The 14977-nt window shown below is 39.4% G+C and overlaps 1 protein-coding gene across 1 annotated transcript in view; it reads right to left on the minus strand.

The window, feature by feature from the left end:
• Positions 1–1278: 1278 nt before the first annotated feature.
• The window catches only part of LOC144060504 (receptor activity-modifying protein 1-like), a 30658-nt gene continuing 16959 nt past the window's right edge, over positions 1279–14977 (minus strand). The window contains exons 3-4 of the mRNA XM_077580120.1: positions 14305–14440; positions 1279–3517 (exon numbers count right to left, since the gene is read on the minus strand). Of these exons, the coding sequence (XP_077436246.1) occupies positions 3262–3517; positions 14305–14440 (392 nt within the window). The 3' untranslated portion in view covers positions 1279–3261. The remainder of the gene's footprint in view (positions 3518–14304; positions 14441–14977) is intronic.

The raw sequence follows: 14977 nt of genomic DNA on the forward strand, positions 1-14977 counted from the left end.
GGGATTTGTGACATTTGACTTCTCTTCCCTGCCAAGCAAAACAGCGAACGAGAAACGTGCGTGCCCACGCTCGCATCGAGTGCCATCCGGGGCATTTTTTACAGAAAACACTTTTCTTGCAAGGGCAACGATCACACGCTGACGCAACGACACAAGCTTTCAAAAACATTCACTTTGCAGCCCTACTAATTATTTTCTTTGCCTTTTGTGTAAATAACACACAGAGGGACAAAGAGTCTCTACGTAACGAACTCATTTGATTTGATCTGAAAGTGCATACCTGAAAACTCACCAGTTCTTCATATATCCTGGTGAAAACATATTTTGATGTTAAAAAAAATAATAATAAATCAGCCCTGGACATCAATTAGTAAAAACATTTCAAGCATAGATGCCAGAAATTGTACAAGAAGTTTTGGTTTAAAGTGGACATTTTGGGCAGATTCCAGGGCTTCAAAGATTTTTTTTTATTATTAATCAGCTCTAGACACTAGTTTCACCGATCAACACAAAATTGGACGGACATGACTATCATAACAGGACGCACCAAAAAGTTTCAAGGTCTGATGACCAAAATTGTACTACAGGAAGTCAGCCATTTTGGTTTGAAGTGAATCTTTTGGGCAGATTCCATGGCTCACACTTTGTTGTAGAATGATTTTATTTCTTTATTTTTTAAAACCGTTTCAGACACTAGTTTCATCAGTCAACACGAAACTGGACGGCCATGTCTATCATAACAGGATGCACAAAAAAAGTCTCAAGAACTGATGCCTGAAAATGAAATTGAACAGAAAGTCAGCCATTTTGGTTGAAGTGGACATTTTAGGCAGATTCCAGGGCTCCTAATTTGCTGGAAAGATTTTTTTATTGTTATGACTCAGCTCCAGACACTAGTTTCGCCGATCAACACAAAATTGGACGGACATGTCTATCATAACAGGACGCATCAAAAAGTCTCAAGGTCTGATAACCAAAATGGGAAAGGAAGTCAGCCATTTTGGTTGAAGTGGACATTTTGGGCGAAAGCCGGCCCGCAAACTCTCACTAGGGAATTCACCGGAATGATCCTCAATCAGAAAACAGGCCAACGGGCAATGCTGATTTGCAAAACGTAATCCACTTTTTAATGGTTATCAATAAAGACTTCCAAGTGGAATCCACTGGATTGATCGAAGCAGAAAGTCATGGTGATTGTTGTAAAAAAAAAAAATCAGTGCAGTAGCAGCTAGCACCAACAACAAACTTTTGTGTACCTTGAAGAAAAATAAACATCCATTCCTGACACATCAATAAGACACTTTATTAAAGGTTTTCTTCCTGATCATATGATACATTTCAATCATTTGAAGAAAAACAAACAGATGTTCTTTCTATTGCAAATCCCGCCTTCTATTCTCTGAGCGGTTTTGGCACAAAATACAAAGTGAGAGCGGGCATGTTAGCGAGGCGTGAGTGTGTTCCGCGGCAAGGTTACATCTTAATGAACCTTACGAGGAAAGAGAGCCTTCAAAAATATCAATGAAGACAAAAGCGCTGGCAGATCATAAATCAATACAAAGATGAGGTCCGTGATATAAAAGCTTTGCTTTAGGCATTGGCAGCGGTTAGCAGAGTTGTGCGTTGGCTAACTTGATCCGTTGCTTGAATTCTTTTGGTGGTTTGAATTGTGCTTTCGTCTTTGAATTCATCAAACATTTCCAAACTTTAATTCAGTCGGACACATTTCGAATTCGTGGCAGGATGAGGATCCGAGTAGTACAAACAAAGATAACAGCGGAACATTTTGAAGCTGGGTTTGTTAAAACACACCTTGCCTTGTCTGATTTGTTCTGACGACACATTGATCGTGTGACTGCTGGAAAAAAACTAGTAGTAGTAGTTAACATTTGACCCCATTTTGAAATTGTGAGCTAGCTACAGCACAACACGCTACACGACGACATCTCCACCGTCAACAATGAATCTACTCACGTTGCCAACTAGATAGATGTTGTAGTACCAGGACTGACCTGTGAGAGGCAGCGTGGTGCCACAGGACGTCCAGACTGTTGTAGTAGAAGAAGAAAAAGAAGAAGCTAAACTAACTGTTAGCTTATCTGGGAACTATTTTGCAGTGACAAACTACTTGTCATTTTTATTGAAGCCAATTGATAAATATTAAACATGTTTACAATTTTCAGAACAGATTGAGGAGGAAAAGTCATTCTTAACATTTAATTCAGACAGATTATCAGTATGTGTATATTCTATGTAATCAATAGGCAAATCAAGGCTCAAACCCAGAACCGAATTAATTGAATAGAAAAAGATGCCCATCGTACCTTTGCGTTTCATCACACTGTATACACTGAAACCTGTTTTTTTTTGTATGACGTACTTTTTTTTTTTTTAAATGTTTCTTTGCTGATTTTTTTTTAATGAATTTATTTTTTTATCGCAGTTTGTGTAAATGCGTGGAGTTTTCATATAGTTGAAAATGGTCCGAACTAAACCCATCCAATTTCTCTCGGCCACCACTTCCCTGCATCCCATGCCCGTGCGCAACTTTATTCATCGGAAGCATTTTGAAAGAATTTCACACTTACTTATTATTGAGCGTGACTATTCAACAACTTCAAAAATGAAAACAGTGGACCACCAAAGAAAGATAACATTTGGACATCTTTTGCCGTCAGGAGTCTTTGATGAATGTAAAAATGAGGTTTGATGTTCATGATTTTATTTTATTAGTAGTTTGTATTTTACATTGTTCTCTATATATTCTATGCACTTTTTGGAATATTTTTTTGTGTCAATTAATTGGCTTTCCATTATTTCCTATAGGAAACGTTGCTCCTGTTTTCATACGATTTTAGACTTTTTGAAACAGCTTAATGATGAAAAGTAAGGTTCCACTGTAAAACGACATATACGGACAGATAGAACAATCCTGTATGTTTGCCTTTCTTCAATTCCTGCTTTGGGTTCAACCGGCCCAGATTTCTGCCGAGTTCGTTTGTGAGTAAATTAAGACGAGATCATCATATTTTTTTAAACACACAGTTTTGTGCCGGTATTTTTTTTTTTCCAATGTAAAAGATGTCCGTCGGCTTACTAAAGGTTGGGAAAGTCCAGTGTGGTTTCAAACTTGCATTACTGTCTGCTGTACAAGTGGTTGAAGGTCATATAAATAAGCTGCAAGATTCTTCCATCCAGTTTTAAACGTCCAATCAACGCCCCGAGCTCCTCCATCCGAGGTCCCGAGAGTTCCTCCCTCCACTACACCATGCCCTCGCTGCGCTTGCTCCTCCACACCACCAGGGCAGTCATGAGCAGGGTAACCAGAACGGGCATGGCGATGAAGGGACCCAGGATGCGGTTGGGGGGGTCCCTGAGCAGCCGTCCCGACTGCGAGCAATTGTGGAAGTAGGTCTTGTGCACACGTATGAAGAAGTCGTCCACCAGCAGGTTGGGCCAGAAGCAGTCCATCTTCAGCGCCACCAGGAAGGTGCAGTTCGTCAGCTCGCCGTACAGTCTGAAAGGCGGACAACATCGGTCACAACGTTGTCGCCGCGAGAAGAAAATCAAGCGTTTCATGTTTGCAGTATGATTGCTCAAACTCATTATATTTAACTTATTTGCTCACAAAAACGTATAAATACGTTCTATTTTAAATGTTTTTAGTGTCCCAAAGACGTATTTATCCGTTTTTCTATATATAAAAATGCTAGAGCCCACAGATGGCTAGGATGCAGCCTCTAAACTGAAAAGAATGCTTGGAGCAATAGTAGTTATAACACAAATGACCAACAGGTGGCAGCAGAGCAAAATAGATCAACCAAAAGCCATGTTGGGAAAAAAAAAAAAGCTCATTACTCACAGTTCTAAATAGATTTGTGATTAATGGTGAAAATTGTTCTAAAAATATATATTTTTTTCTGATGAAAGAGAGACTGAAGAGTTTTTTTCCCCTTCTTTGATCTGCTCGGAAAATGGTCGTATTTGATCATCGTAAATGTTAAAAATGTGAGGTGAGAGAGTCGATCGTCATCAAGTTTTTAGTTCATTGCTGGTATGCTTGGTTAAGTAGAGTACACACATACCAATAATTTGGTAGAAATTGAGCATTTCCCTCCTTTTCGATCCAAATTCCGATTATCGTGATGTATCTGAAAGATCATCCTGAGCGGTCATTTTGTGATGTTTGTGAAGCGGGGTATTTCCCGACCCCCCCCCCCCCCCCTCTCTGATCTGCTCAACGGTCAGGGCCGACCATCGTAAATGTTCAACCGGTTTAATAGTTACGATGACAAATAATTTAAGTCAACACGGGATTTGGCCTGACTATGATAGTGAAATGGAATGATAAGCTAGCAGTTAGCCTAGCTTCTTCTATTTCTCTTGGTCTCTCACACATAATTGGTTCATGTGTCAAAAATTCATTTGAGGATATTTTGGTGGGCTTCGGAGTTCCCGCAGAAGTGCCGCAAATGCGGTTTACGCATCAGGTGTCGCCTTCCCCCAGTGGAGCAGTCCGAGCCCCCCGTCCAGTTTTCTCTCATTCCATGTGCAGTCGGCACCCTTATGAAGTTTTTCTCCCCAGACAACAAGCCCTGATTGTCATATTCAGGTCACTCTTAAATTTTTAATTAATTCCCTTAAACAAACACTGATAAAAGAGACACACACAAAAAAGACCAAACTGTAAGCTTGTATCCAATCTAGACCTTATTTTCTATGGTTTTGTAACTTATCATGTGGGCTACTTAAACAAAAGTTGTTATTTGGATTGATTTTGTTTTGAATAGTTTTTGATCTGTTGATGCTCCAAAATTATCCTTTGGTATTTCCTGTTTTAATCACATGAATGCATTTTTTTTTAGAACATTCCCATGGGGGCACTTTGGTACGTTCAGAGCATACGATGTTAAATAAATGCAGATTTGAAGTTGCAGAAAGCCCGTTTGATACTATTAAGCGGGTACACGCGCGGATTTTGGGAAATCACATACCTATAAAAAATTTTTTTTTTTGCTTTTTAATTAGAAAAATAGCACTCCATAATATCATAAACACATCATTAATTGCTCCCAAAAACGTATAAATATGTTCTATTTTAAGTGTCCCAAAGACGTATTTATATGTTTAAAAAATAAAATAAAAAATTATGCTAGAGCATACAGAAGGCTTTGATACAGACTCTTAACATGTTTTCTGTGGGCTTTGCAAAATCTGGTACAACAGCCGGGAGCGAAGGGGGTTGCTGCAGTGAAAATGGCTGGGAGTGAATGTGTTTTTAAATAGAATATAAAGAAGTTATAGGGTTTGCAAAACAAAAAACAAAAAAACAATCACTCTCAAAGAATGACCCCAATGCTGAACTCTGTATTGATTGCTGCGTGTTTTGGTCGCCGGAAACAGGCGGATATTTTCAGACGTGCTGCAAATTGCTATTGTGGACACGCTAATTGGCGACAATACAGTGGAACAGCGGGGGAATCTGGAACAGCTCGTTCATTTTCTGGACGACCTGACGTGCATAATTAAATGGTGACAGTGGAGGAGGGAAGAAACTGGTCATCGTGTGGTGTTGTGGTGGCAGAAGATGACATTCCGGCGCTCACACGTACGGGAGACGGGCAGGCGGCGCTGCCCAGGATATTGTCGCTATTGCTCCAATGTACAACTTCCTGACCGCCATCAAAGCCCTTTCTTTTGCTCACACTTTTTTTTTTGTTTACGTTTGGATGTTTTTTTTTACTTTTTTTATTTCAACTGCATTTTTATTCAATTACAAATGTTCATTTTTTTTGTTTCATTGTATTTTCGATTTTTATTTGATGAAGAAAAAAAATGTGCATATCGAATGTCAAAATCAGTCAATAATATATTAAAAGTAGGGATGTTTGTGTTGATACCACTTTTTTTTAGACCAGATCTTGAGTAGTCACCGATACCGTTACTGAGTACCAATACCATTAGTACTTTTATATCACAATATAAAATAAAATAAAACAATGACATCATTTTAAACAAAGATCTATACATCTCAATATAGCATGTTTCCTTAAAATTGCATGAAATTGATGTCAATTTTGAATTGCTAGCTCCCGAACGGCAACCAATGCTGGTATCGCTTCTTGTTGCAAGTACCGATACCTTGAAATAAAGCCGCCCGTACCGCATAAAAATCCTGTTACGTACATACCGACGCATCTTCTATCTGTCTTTGTGAGCATTATATTCATAACAAAAGAACATAATGAATTCAACAATCACCATAATTACATGCAAATGCTTATTTGTCATGCTAACGATAGCGCAATTGCTCCCAGTCAACGCTTGCTAATAATAGCTTCATGAATTACGTGCATTATACAGATTTAATGACACCGTCTACTGTAAATGCGGAGACACATGTTGAGATACGCCGTACGAAATGCTAACGATATTTGAACTGAAGTCATCAATAATGAGAAGTTGGAGCTTTTAAGTGGGACGCCAACGCCAGACGTCGTTCACGTTCATTCTCATTTCACGTCTTCCTCGGAGCGAGAGGACCGGCGAAGCGTTGGACTGAACAATTGAAATGTAATCGTAGTACGTGAGCAGAAGGACCGTGCGAGTGGAAATTAAAATGGCTTTCACGGCCAAAAGGAAAACAAAAAAGGCTCTCCTGACATCAAAGGAGGACAAAAGAGGGGAGGCCTCTTGCATCATCGTCTGAAAAACGAAAAGGCTTACGTAGATCTTTGAGTCGGCCTCATGAAAGACGGGAGCAAACACTAAAAGCCTTTTTGTTTTTTGTTGGGCATTTAATCATGTCACGTAAAATAATCCAGCGTGAAAACATCCACGCCATTTGATGTGATCAAATTAGCGGAGCCGTTAGAAAGCGTCAGTAATCCGTCATTTCTTTTTTTCTTTTCTTTTTTTATATGGAGAGCTCACTATTGTCCATTCGATTTGACATGTCATCATTGCTCTCCTTTTTTTATTATTATTATTTATATATATATATATATACACATTTATTTTTTTTGTATGTGGGTGAGAATGTGTATGTGCGTGTGTGTGTGTGTGTGTGCGTGCGTGCGTACGAGCGTATGTGTATTCATCAGTTCATCACCTAAAACCTATTAAAAAAAAATCCCATACTAATAATATAATATAATAATAAATTGCCAAATGCAGAAACATCAATGTAAGTTATCACGATGTAGTGGCTCTCGCTAACAGACAGAATTAAGTAACCAGAATTAGGTTAAAAAATTCTATATACGTAGACCATGTTTCTATAAATTTTGATATTTGGTTTTTATTTGAGGCAGATATTTTTTTCCATTAAAATGTGATTTATGAGGAGGTTAGACAAATTGGTCCATATTCAGAGTTTGTTTATTTTTCCAGTTAACAAGAATTGTTTTTTTTAGCGATAGTAAGGGCTACAAGTGTAGATTGAAATGATTTATGTGGTAAGTCAGTTGTTAAGTAATCCGTCATTTCCAATGTGACGCCCAATGAGACGCTTAATTGTAAGCGCGTCGCAAAATTGAAACGGCACTTTTTGGCTTTCCACGCTACTGAGTGCGCAATTTTGCCCCGGCTTCGCTTTTCTACACAATTCAATGTGATCTTAGACACAAAAGACTTTTTTTTAAAAAAATGATTACACGTCGCTGACAGGCATGAACAGATGAGTGAACTTCACAGCCACAAACAATGAGAGAGAGAAAAAAAAGAAAACCTTGCTTGGGCAAGACATTGAGCTATTTTTATCCCATGAGCCGAGAGTATATCAAACGGAGACAAGTCCAAGGGGAAGAAATTCAGCAAAAAATGTAATTAGGATTCATCATAAAGCGGAAATATTCGCCTCCAGATGATTTCATGGAACGTCGTTTCGTATGCAAGCAAGCTAACGAGACAACGAAGCACACCTGGATGAGAAATGAGCAAACACGGCTGATAACGAAAAGCTAACGAGTAGACGTGACCTGAAAAAAAGGACGCTGGCAAAAAACAGCCAACAAAACCAAATGTGATCAAAACAAAGACAAATGTAGCTTCACAAGTAAAAAGGTTATTTGGAAATATTTCATCCCGTCATTAACCGTCAGGAAATGAAAACATCTGCAATCTCATCCCCGTTGCAATCGTAATGTCAACACAATATTTGATCTGCGGGTCACGCACAAGTTTCAGCACTTTTCTTCATTTGCGCCACTCGATTAGTTTGTCAGGATTTCAGTTCCAACTGGATAATTGCTACGGTCATCAAATACAGATGGACTCCGGCAGTGAAAGAACTTTTCTGTTGGGCGGAATGCAGAGAAGATGAGAGTCGAACAAGTCGTGCCCATCGGAGTGAAACAATTCATTCAAACGTTTGGCTTTGAATTGCCTGCGGTTAATGAAGCAGCTGCGTTATTAACTCATTCACTGCCGCTGACGGCTATAGACGTCAAAAATTCATTTGAACTATTTCTATTAGTTTGACATTTTTTCCCACTTTTGTTAACAAAAGTATGCAAATCGAGTTTTTTGTTGTTGTTGTAGTAGAACAGATGTAAAATTTGTGATTAATCGTGAGTTAACTAGTGAAGTCATGCGAAAAATTGTAATCGCCCGACGCCCCTAATTAAAATAAAAAAAATTCTTTATTATTATTATTATTTTTTAAATATTTTTTACTCGGGAGTTAACTAGTGAAGTCATGCGATTAATTATGTTTAAAAATTGTAATCGCCCGACGCCCCTAATTAAAATAAAATAAAAATCTTTATTATTATTATTATTTTTTAAATATTTTTTACTCGGGAGTTAACTAGTGAAGTCATGCGATTAATTATGTTTAAAAATTGTAATCGCCCGACGCCCCTAATTAAAAAAAAAAAAATTCTTTATTATTATTATTATTTTTTAAATATTTTTTACTCGGGAGTTAACTAGTGAAGTCATGCGATTAATTATGTTTAAAAATTGTAATCGCCCGATGCCCCTAATTTTTAATAATTTTTTCTTTAAAAAAACCCCATTATTATTTTTATTTTTTTTAAAGAAAAGATTATTATAAATGTGGGTTATCAGGGGATTAAAATTTGTAATTGAAATTAATCACATGACTTCACTAGTTAACTCACGATTAATCACACATTTTGTATCTGTTCTAAATGTACCAAAAAAAATCGAGGTTTTCATACTCTTGTAAACCAAAAAAAATTTAAACTAATACAAATAGTTAAAATGAATTTTTACTCGTTTCACGCGACATATTCAGAACGCAGACTTGGATAAATTGTCCGATTGGGGTAAGGCTTACTAAGATAAAAAATATTAAGCTCCTTTGCATACGCGTCCTGATGATTTGAGTTTCTTTGTGCCGAGTGCATCACAGTCTTGCTCCAGCTTTACATTCATGGCACATTCGTGACTGACTCATTCCGAAGTACGTCAACAATTTCCCCGTCCCGTCATTAGACGACCGCCCACCGTCTGAAGCCTTCCCGTATCAAGTTCTCTATTGCTTGCTGAAGACAACACAGCCCTGTATTGACTTAGATAATAACAGAGCGGCCATGCTGGCTCCCGGGTCTTCTCTAATTGCATGCTCCCCCTGACACTGCTTTGAGTAGCAGGGGAGTCATGAGGGGTGCAGGTGTGAATCTAAAAATATACGCGGCAGGCATACCGGGCGCCATTTAATGAGATCAAAAACGATGCCGATTGATTCGAATGCTCTGTCAGACTGCTTGTTTGTTTGTGTTAAATACACAAGAGAGGCAAAATATAAAGTAAGAAAAACATTTGTTTACTGTACAGTGTCGTGTAGCTCTTTATTAGATGGTGGAGGAAAACATTCACCATTTGTGTACTGCTGATATTTCTTTAAATTGGTAAGATATGAACTTGGTGGTTTCTAGGCTGGCTAACGTTGATGTTAGCTAGCTGCGCGAGCTAGCGAGTTGATTACTTCTGAGCCAAGTTGTTGTGTCCTCTTTTGGGATGACGGACCATTTTCTTACATCCTGTTGGCGCGTCCGGGGTTTTTTATAAATTCATGAAAATGTCCGGTTGGCATTTGCGTGACTAATAGGAGGTGAAGTACACTGCGTAACTGCAACTGGTGCCACAATTTCAAGGCCGGGGCAAGTGAATATGGTCACCCTGTAGGTTAACTTTAAACGGTAATAAATACAACACAGGTAGTAGTCTTGCTAACACAAGTGTTCGGAAATTATTGACACTAAAATTCAGACACAATGGCTGCTTTAAACTAAAATGGCCGACTTCCTGCTACATTTCGAGCATGGGTCCTTGAAACTAAAATGGCCGACTTCCTGCTACATTTCGAGCATGGGTCCTTGAAACTAAAATGGCCGACTTCCTGCTACATTTCGAGCATGGGTCCTTGAAACTAAAATGGCCGACCGACTTCCTGCTACATTTCGAGCATGGGTCCTTGAAACTAAAATGGCCGACTTCCCGCTACATTTCGAGCATGGGTCCTTGAAACTAAAATGGCCGACTTCCTGCTACATTTCGAGCATGGGTCCTTGAAACTAAAATGGCCGACTTCCTGCTACATTTCGAGCATGGGTCCTTGAAACTAAAATGGCCGACTTCCTGCTACATTTCAAGCATGGGAACTTTTTCATATGTCCTGTTATGACATGTCTGCCCGATTTTGTGCTGATCGGTGAAACTGTTGTCTGTTTTCATATTTTCTACTGAAATATGATCACTGGAATTTAGTCAAAATGGCTGTTTTAACCCCAAATAGCCGACTTCCTGTTAAATTTGATCTTTAGTCCATGAGACTTTTTTTGTGCGTTTTGTTCTAATCAACATCTGCCCAATTTTGTGCCGATAAATCTGCTTTCAAGGCAATTTTTTTTTCTTCGTCTTACTTTCCATGGCGCTCGACTTTTAGGAGGTCACGTCGTGATTGCCACAACTGGTGAACTTTCAACTTTCTGAGTGAGTGTTTGGGGTTCATTATACTCGAAGCAAAGTTGTCAGCCAAGAGGACGTGAGAGGAGAACTGCGGTGAAATCTCAAGAGGAAAAAGGGGAAGGACAAAGCATTTTTGACATTCGCAGTCAAGATGTCAGCTCTTCTTCAATTCTCTTTTAACGTTAAACAAAAGAAGCCGTGACACTCGAATGTCGATGCACTCTGCCATGTGATGAGAATGTGCGCATAGTGTGAATAATGTATGCCACCATCCACAGTGCCCCCGACTAGATGTAGAGGAATGCATATGACAAATATAGGCTGTTATTAAAAATAGCCATTATTACCACATTCATTTTACATCCTAACGTTTGATCGTTGGTGTCTTAGCGGTACGCGAAACCAAGCAATGAGTGATTTGGTTTGGACTTTTTTTGGGAGGGAAATGTGGAAATTGCAGCGAGATATTCCAGACACGGCAGTCTGCTTCCTGAGTGATGTTGAGTTTGAAATGAGGAATTTTAACAATGTTTTTGGGAATTATTGGAATTTTCAGTTTTAGACAACTTTGGATAATTAAACACAACGCCGGGTCAAATTGGTACATACAGTATATGCTGGTGCTGAGAAACGGAACAAGAAGGCTAACTATATATATATATATATATATATATATATATGTATATATGATTGACACTTTTTTCTTGCTCCATATCTTTTCATTAATAAATGAATAATAAGAACACTGTTATGTACAACGTGTACGGGTGCACACGTTGCGTTTCCATAGTTGTCCTTCCTTAATGTATTGGGGAAAATAATTGCAATGATTCAAGCTAAAAGTAACGACGCATAGGCCCTCACACCCCCTTTTACGTGTTGAATCCTCAAAGTATCATACACAGAATCTGTAGAAATCAATAGCTTGACCCGGTTGCATGCATAATGCAGCGTTCAGCACATGTATACTAAAAATACATCATTAAAAACCAAACCTGACCATCAGTGTTGTGAATCAATATTTTGAGATTTAAAAAACTTTCAGTTTGACTGACGCTTGAGGTGCTTTTAGTAATAAATTCCTACCAGCCGCTTGAAACAAACTCATTTATTTGAGGTGAAAAGCAGCCTTTAATCCCTGAATTTGGCAACTGAGGACAGAAAGTAGAGAAGACAGATAAGCGAGTTGCCTGCCTTTGCTTTTAACACACACGCAAGTTTCGATCAACCATCCTGATAAGCCTGCTTGACCTTTTCTGCCAACCATATTTGACATTTGATCGCTTCATTATCCATGATTATTTTTGGAAGGTTCTTTTTTTAACTCATCGTTCTGTTTTTGCAAATAGGTTGTGCTCCGAAAATGAGAAGGTGATGATTGCCCGTGGGCCCCTGGTATCTTTTTACAATACACACAACGGCTGCCCGACCAAACGACCTCAATGACGTACGTGACGATCAAGTTTCAAACTGACTGGCGGGTTGATAAAAAGGACACAATATGTTATATATCACGATGGGGGTTGGAGGACCCAAATGCAGGGAGGCGTGTAATACTGAACACAATTTATTGGACAAAAACACTAAGAGGGGCACTGGGTAAAAACTCAAAATAAACAAAACCAACAAAGTTTGGAAAAGACCAAAAATCAAAGTAACAACAAAGCACAAGAAGTGGTGACAGCGACAATGACTGTCGAGCAAGCAGGACTGAAGGAAACCAGGAAGCTAAATACAAGCCTACTGACGAGATAACGAGAGACACCTGGACAGGACGCAAGTGGCTGGCGGAGATGATTGGATGACACGAGGGAGCAGGATGACGAGCACAGGTGCAAACAAAACCTAACGAGCAAAAACAACAAACCGAAGCATGATTTACACAAATCATAACAGGACATATACTAATAAATAAGTAGAAGCATGGAAAACATGATGTCACTAAAATAGGTGGTAACTCGAATTGACATGGCCATAAAAAAAAAACAACAACGGCAAAACACAATTTCAGTATTCAAGTCCAAAAGATCTGTCGCTGCTTGGCTCACTCCATCATGGCAACAAACGAAAGCTGTGAGCGTTTGCATCAAAGGAAGATGAGCCGCCCAGCTAGCTTAGCGCGAGCTAGGGACACCTTGGCCTCCTAGCTAGCGCTGAATTAAGCCATTTGAAACTAAAAAGGAAAAGCTTTCGACACACTGTATGAAACAAAAATGGTGTTTGAAGTTGTTCCAGAATCTTGGCTCAAATGTGATGACTGGATTTCAGTTTTCAGCCAGTGTTAGCCAGACAAGTCAAAATGCTTCTCAACCAAATGTTGCAGTCCGTGACACCAATGTCATACCGTAGGATATCAATGTGAACTCATCTGAATCTACAGCATGTTTGACATTTACAACGTGTGTTTGCACTATGGCTGAACTCAAATGACTCAAATAGCCCCCCCCCCCGCCCCCCCCAAAAAACCCACTGTAAGCCTATCTTCAGCATATCATGGTCATAGAAGGCAGGTGGGGGAGTATCAATTATTTAAAGACAGATTCCTTCCTGATGCTGACCTTTCAGCACGTTTGCTTGGAGCACAGTTGGACAAACATCTTGAACCACCGAGGAAGAAATTTGCTATTTTTAGCATAAGTGGACCAAGTGGACACAAACAAAGCAATCCAGGCTTAATACACTGTAAACTTTTTAAACTTGTATTACTGAAACCAGGGCTTAGTATGAATTGGTGGTGACTAGCGAATTAGCGGTTGAAAATGGGTGTGAATCCGATTTTTTTGATGGCAAGTCCCATCTCAATATGTCTGCCGTATCTACATGGGGGATGTACATATGTGAAAAGTACGCATGCGCTTCATTCCGGCAAACGCCAGGAAGGACTTATGAGAATATTTGGCCTGCTAACGTCGTGCTAGCAGTAAACATAAGCAAACTTGGATGCTAGACCTGAGAGATGAACTAGCTTAGCGCTAGCTAGGATGGGGCTAGTAGCAACGTAGATGGCTTTACAATGTGACCAAGGAGAAAAAAACATCCTGGAAGTTTAAGTAAGTTATTTTAAACTAAAAAGGTTAACTTTTCTGCGTTGATACGCTGCGTCAACGCACTGAAGCAGGCTACGCTGCGATACGTTTGAATGAGATCAGTTAATATGGCGTTTCTTTTCATGCTATTTCTCAAAGTCAACTGAGAGGTACCGCTTGTTCGATTTGTGTCTCATTTCAAATCCAGTCAGAGCTTGATAACGGAGCCACCGTGGCTACGGTACGCTTACCCGGTGAAGAAAATGAGGAAGTCCATGCAAATAATAAGCGTGGAGGTTTTTGTTTGTTTACATGCAAATATGGCGTTTGCAGAACTCACTCAACAGTGTCTTCCCAGCTGCACCAGTCTCTCGGATCCAGCTCTTGCATGTCCAGTCTGAATTTGGCCAAACAGAACTCCTCAATGGCGTACTCGTAATGGGGTCCGCAGCCCAGTGCCCACACACACTGAGTCACTGTTGAGAGAAAATGAAAGAAAAAAGCGGATTAAGGGGGAAAACACATCCATCCATCCACATCTCATAAAACGTATCTATTCTTGTCAAATGGCTTTTATCTTTCACTTGAACAGTGAAGTAGTACATTTTCAATCTGAACCAGGACGTTCCAATTTTCCCCAGCAAGCATTTATTGATTGAACTTGACTTGGATGAAAAAGGGAGCTCGCATCACCATTTTAAATGACACTTTCCATGTCTCGTCGGGAAACGTCTCATCACTCTGCTCGTCAGAATTCACACACTGGTTTAGGCGGACCTCGCTTTTCTGTCAACTTCGCCAAAATAGCGTCAGACCAACGGTTTACCTGCGCCGACGCTTAGACGTGGTCTGAGCAGGTTTCAGCTTAGATCAATTCTCTGCACCGTCTATGAAACTAGAACTGAAGTTCATGCTCATGTTTCTCAGGAATTTCTAAAGCCCCTAAGCTTGACGGGAGAGTAAAAACAAATTCTGATTAGATTATTATTATTTGATGTTTAAGGCAAAGATAG

Source organism: Vanacampus margaritifer, chromosome 11 (assembly GCF_051991255.1).
Source record: "Vanacampus margaritifer isolate UIUO_Vmar chromosome 11, RoL_Vmar_1.0, whole genome shotgun sequence".
NCBI classification, from domain to species: Eukaryota; Metazoa; Chordata; class Actinopteri; order Syngnathiformes; family Syngnathidae; genus Vanacampus; species Vanacampus margaritifer.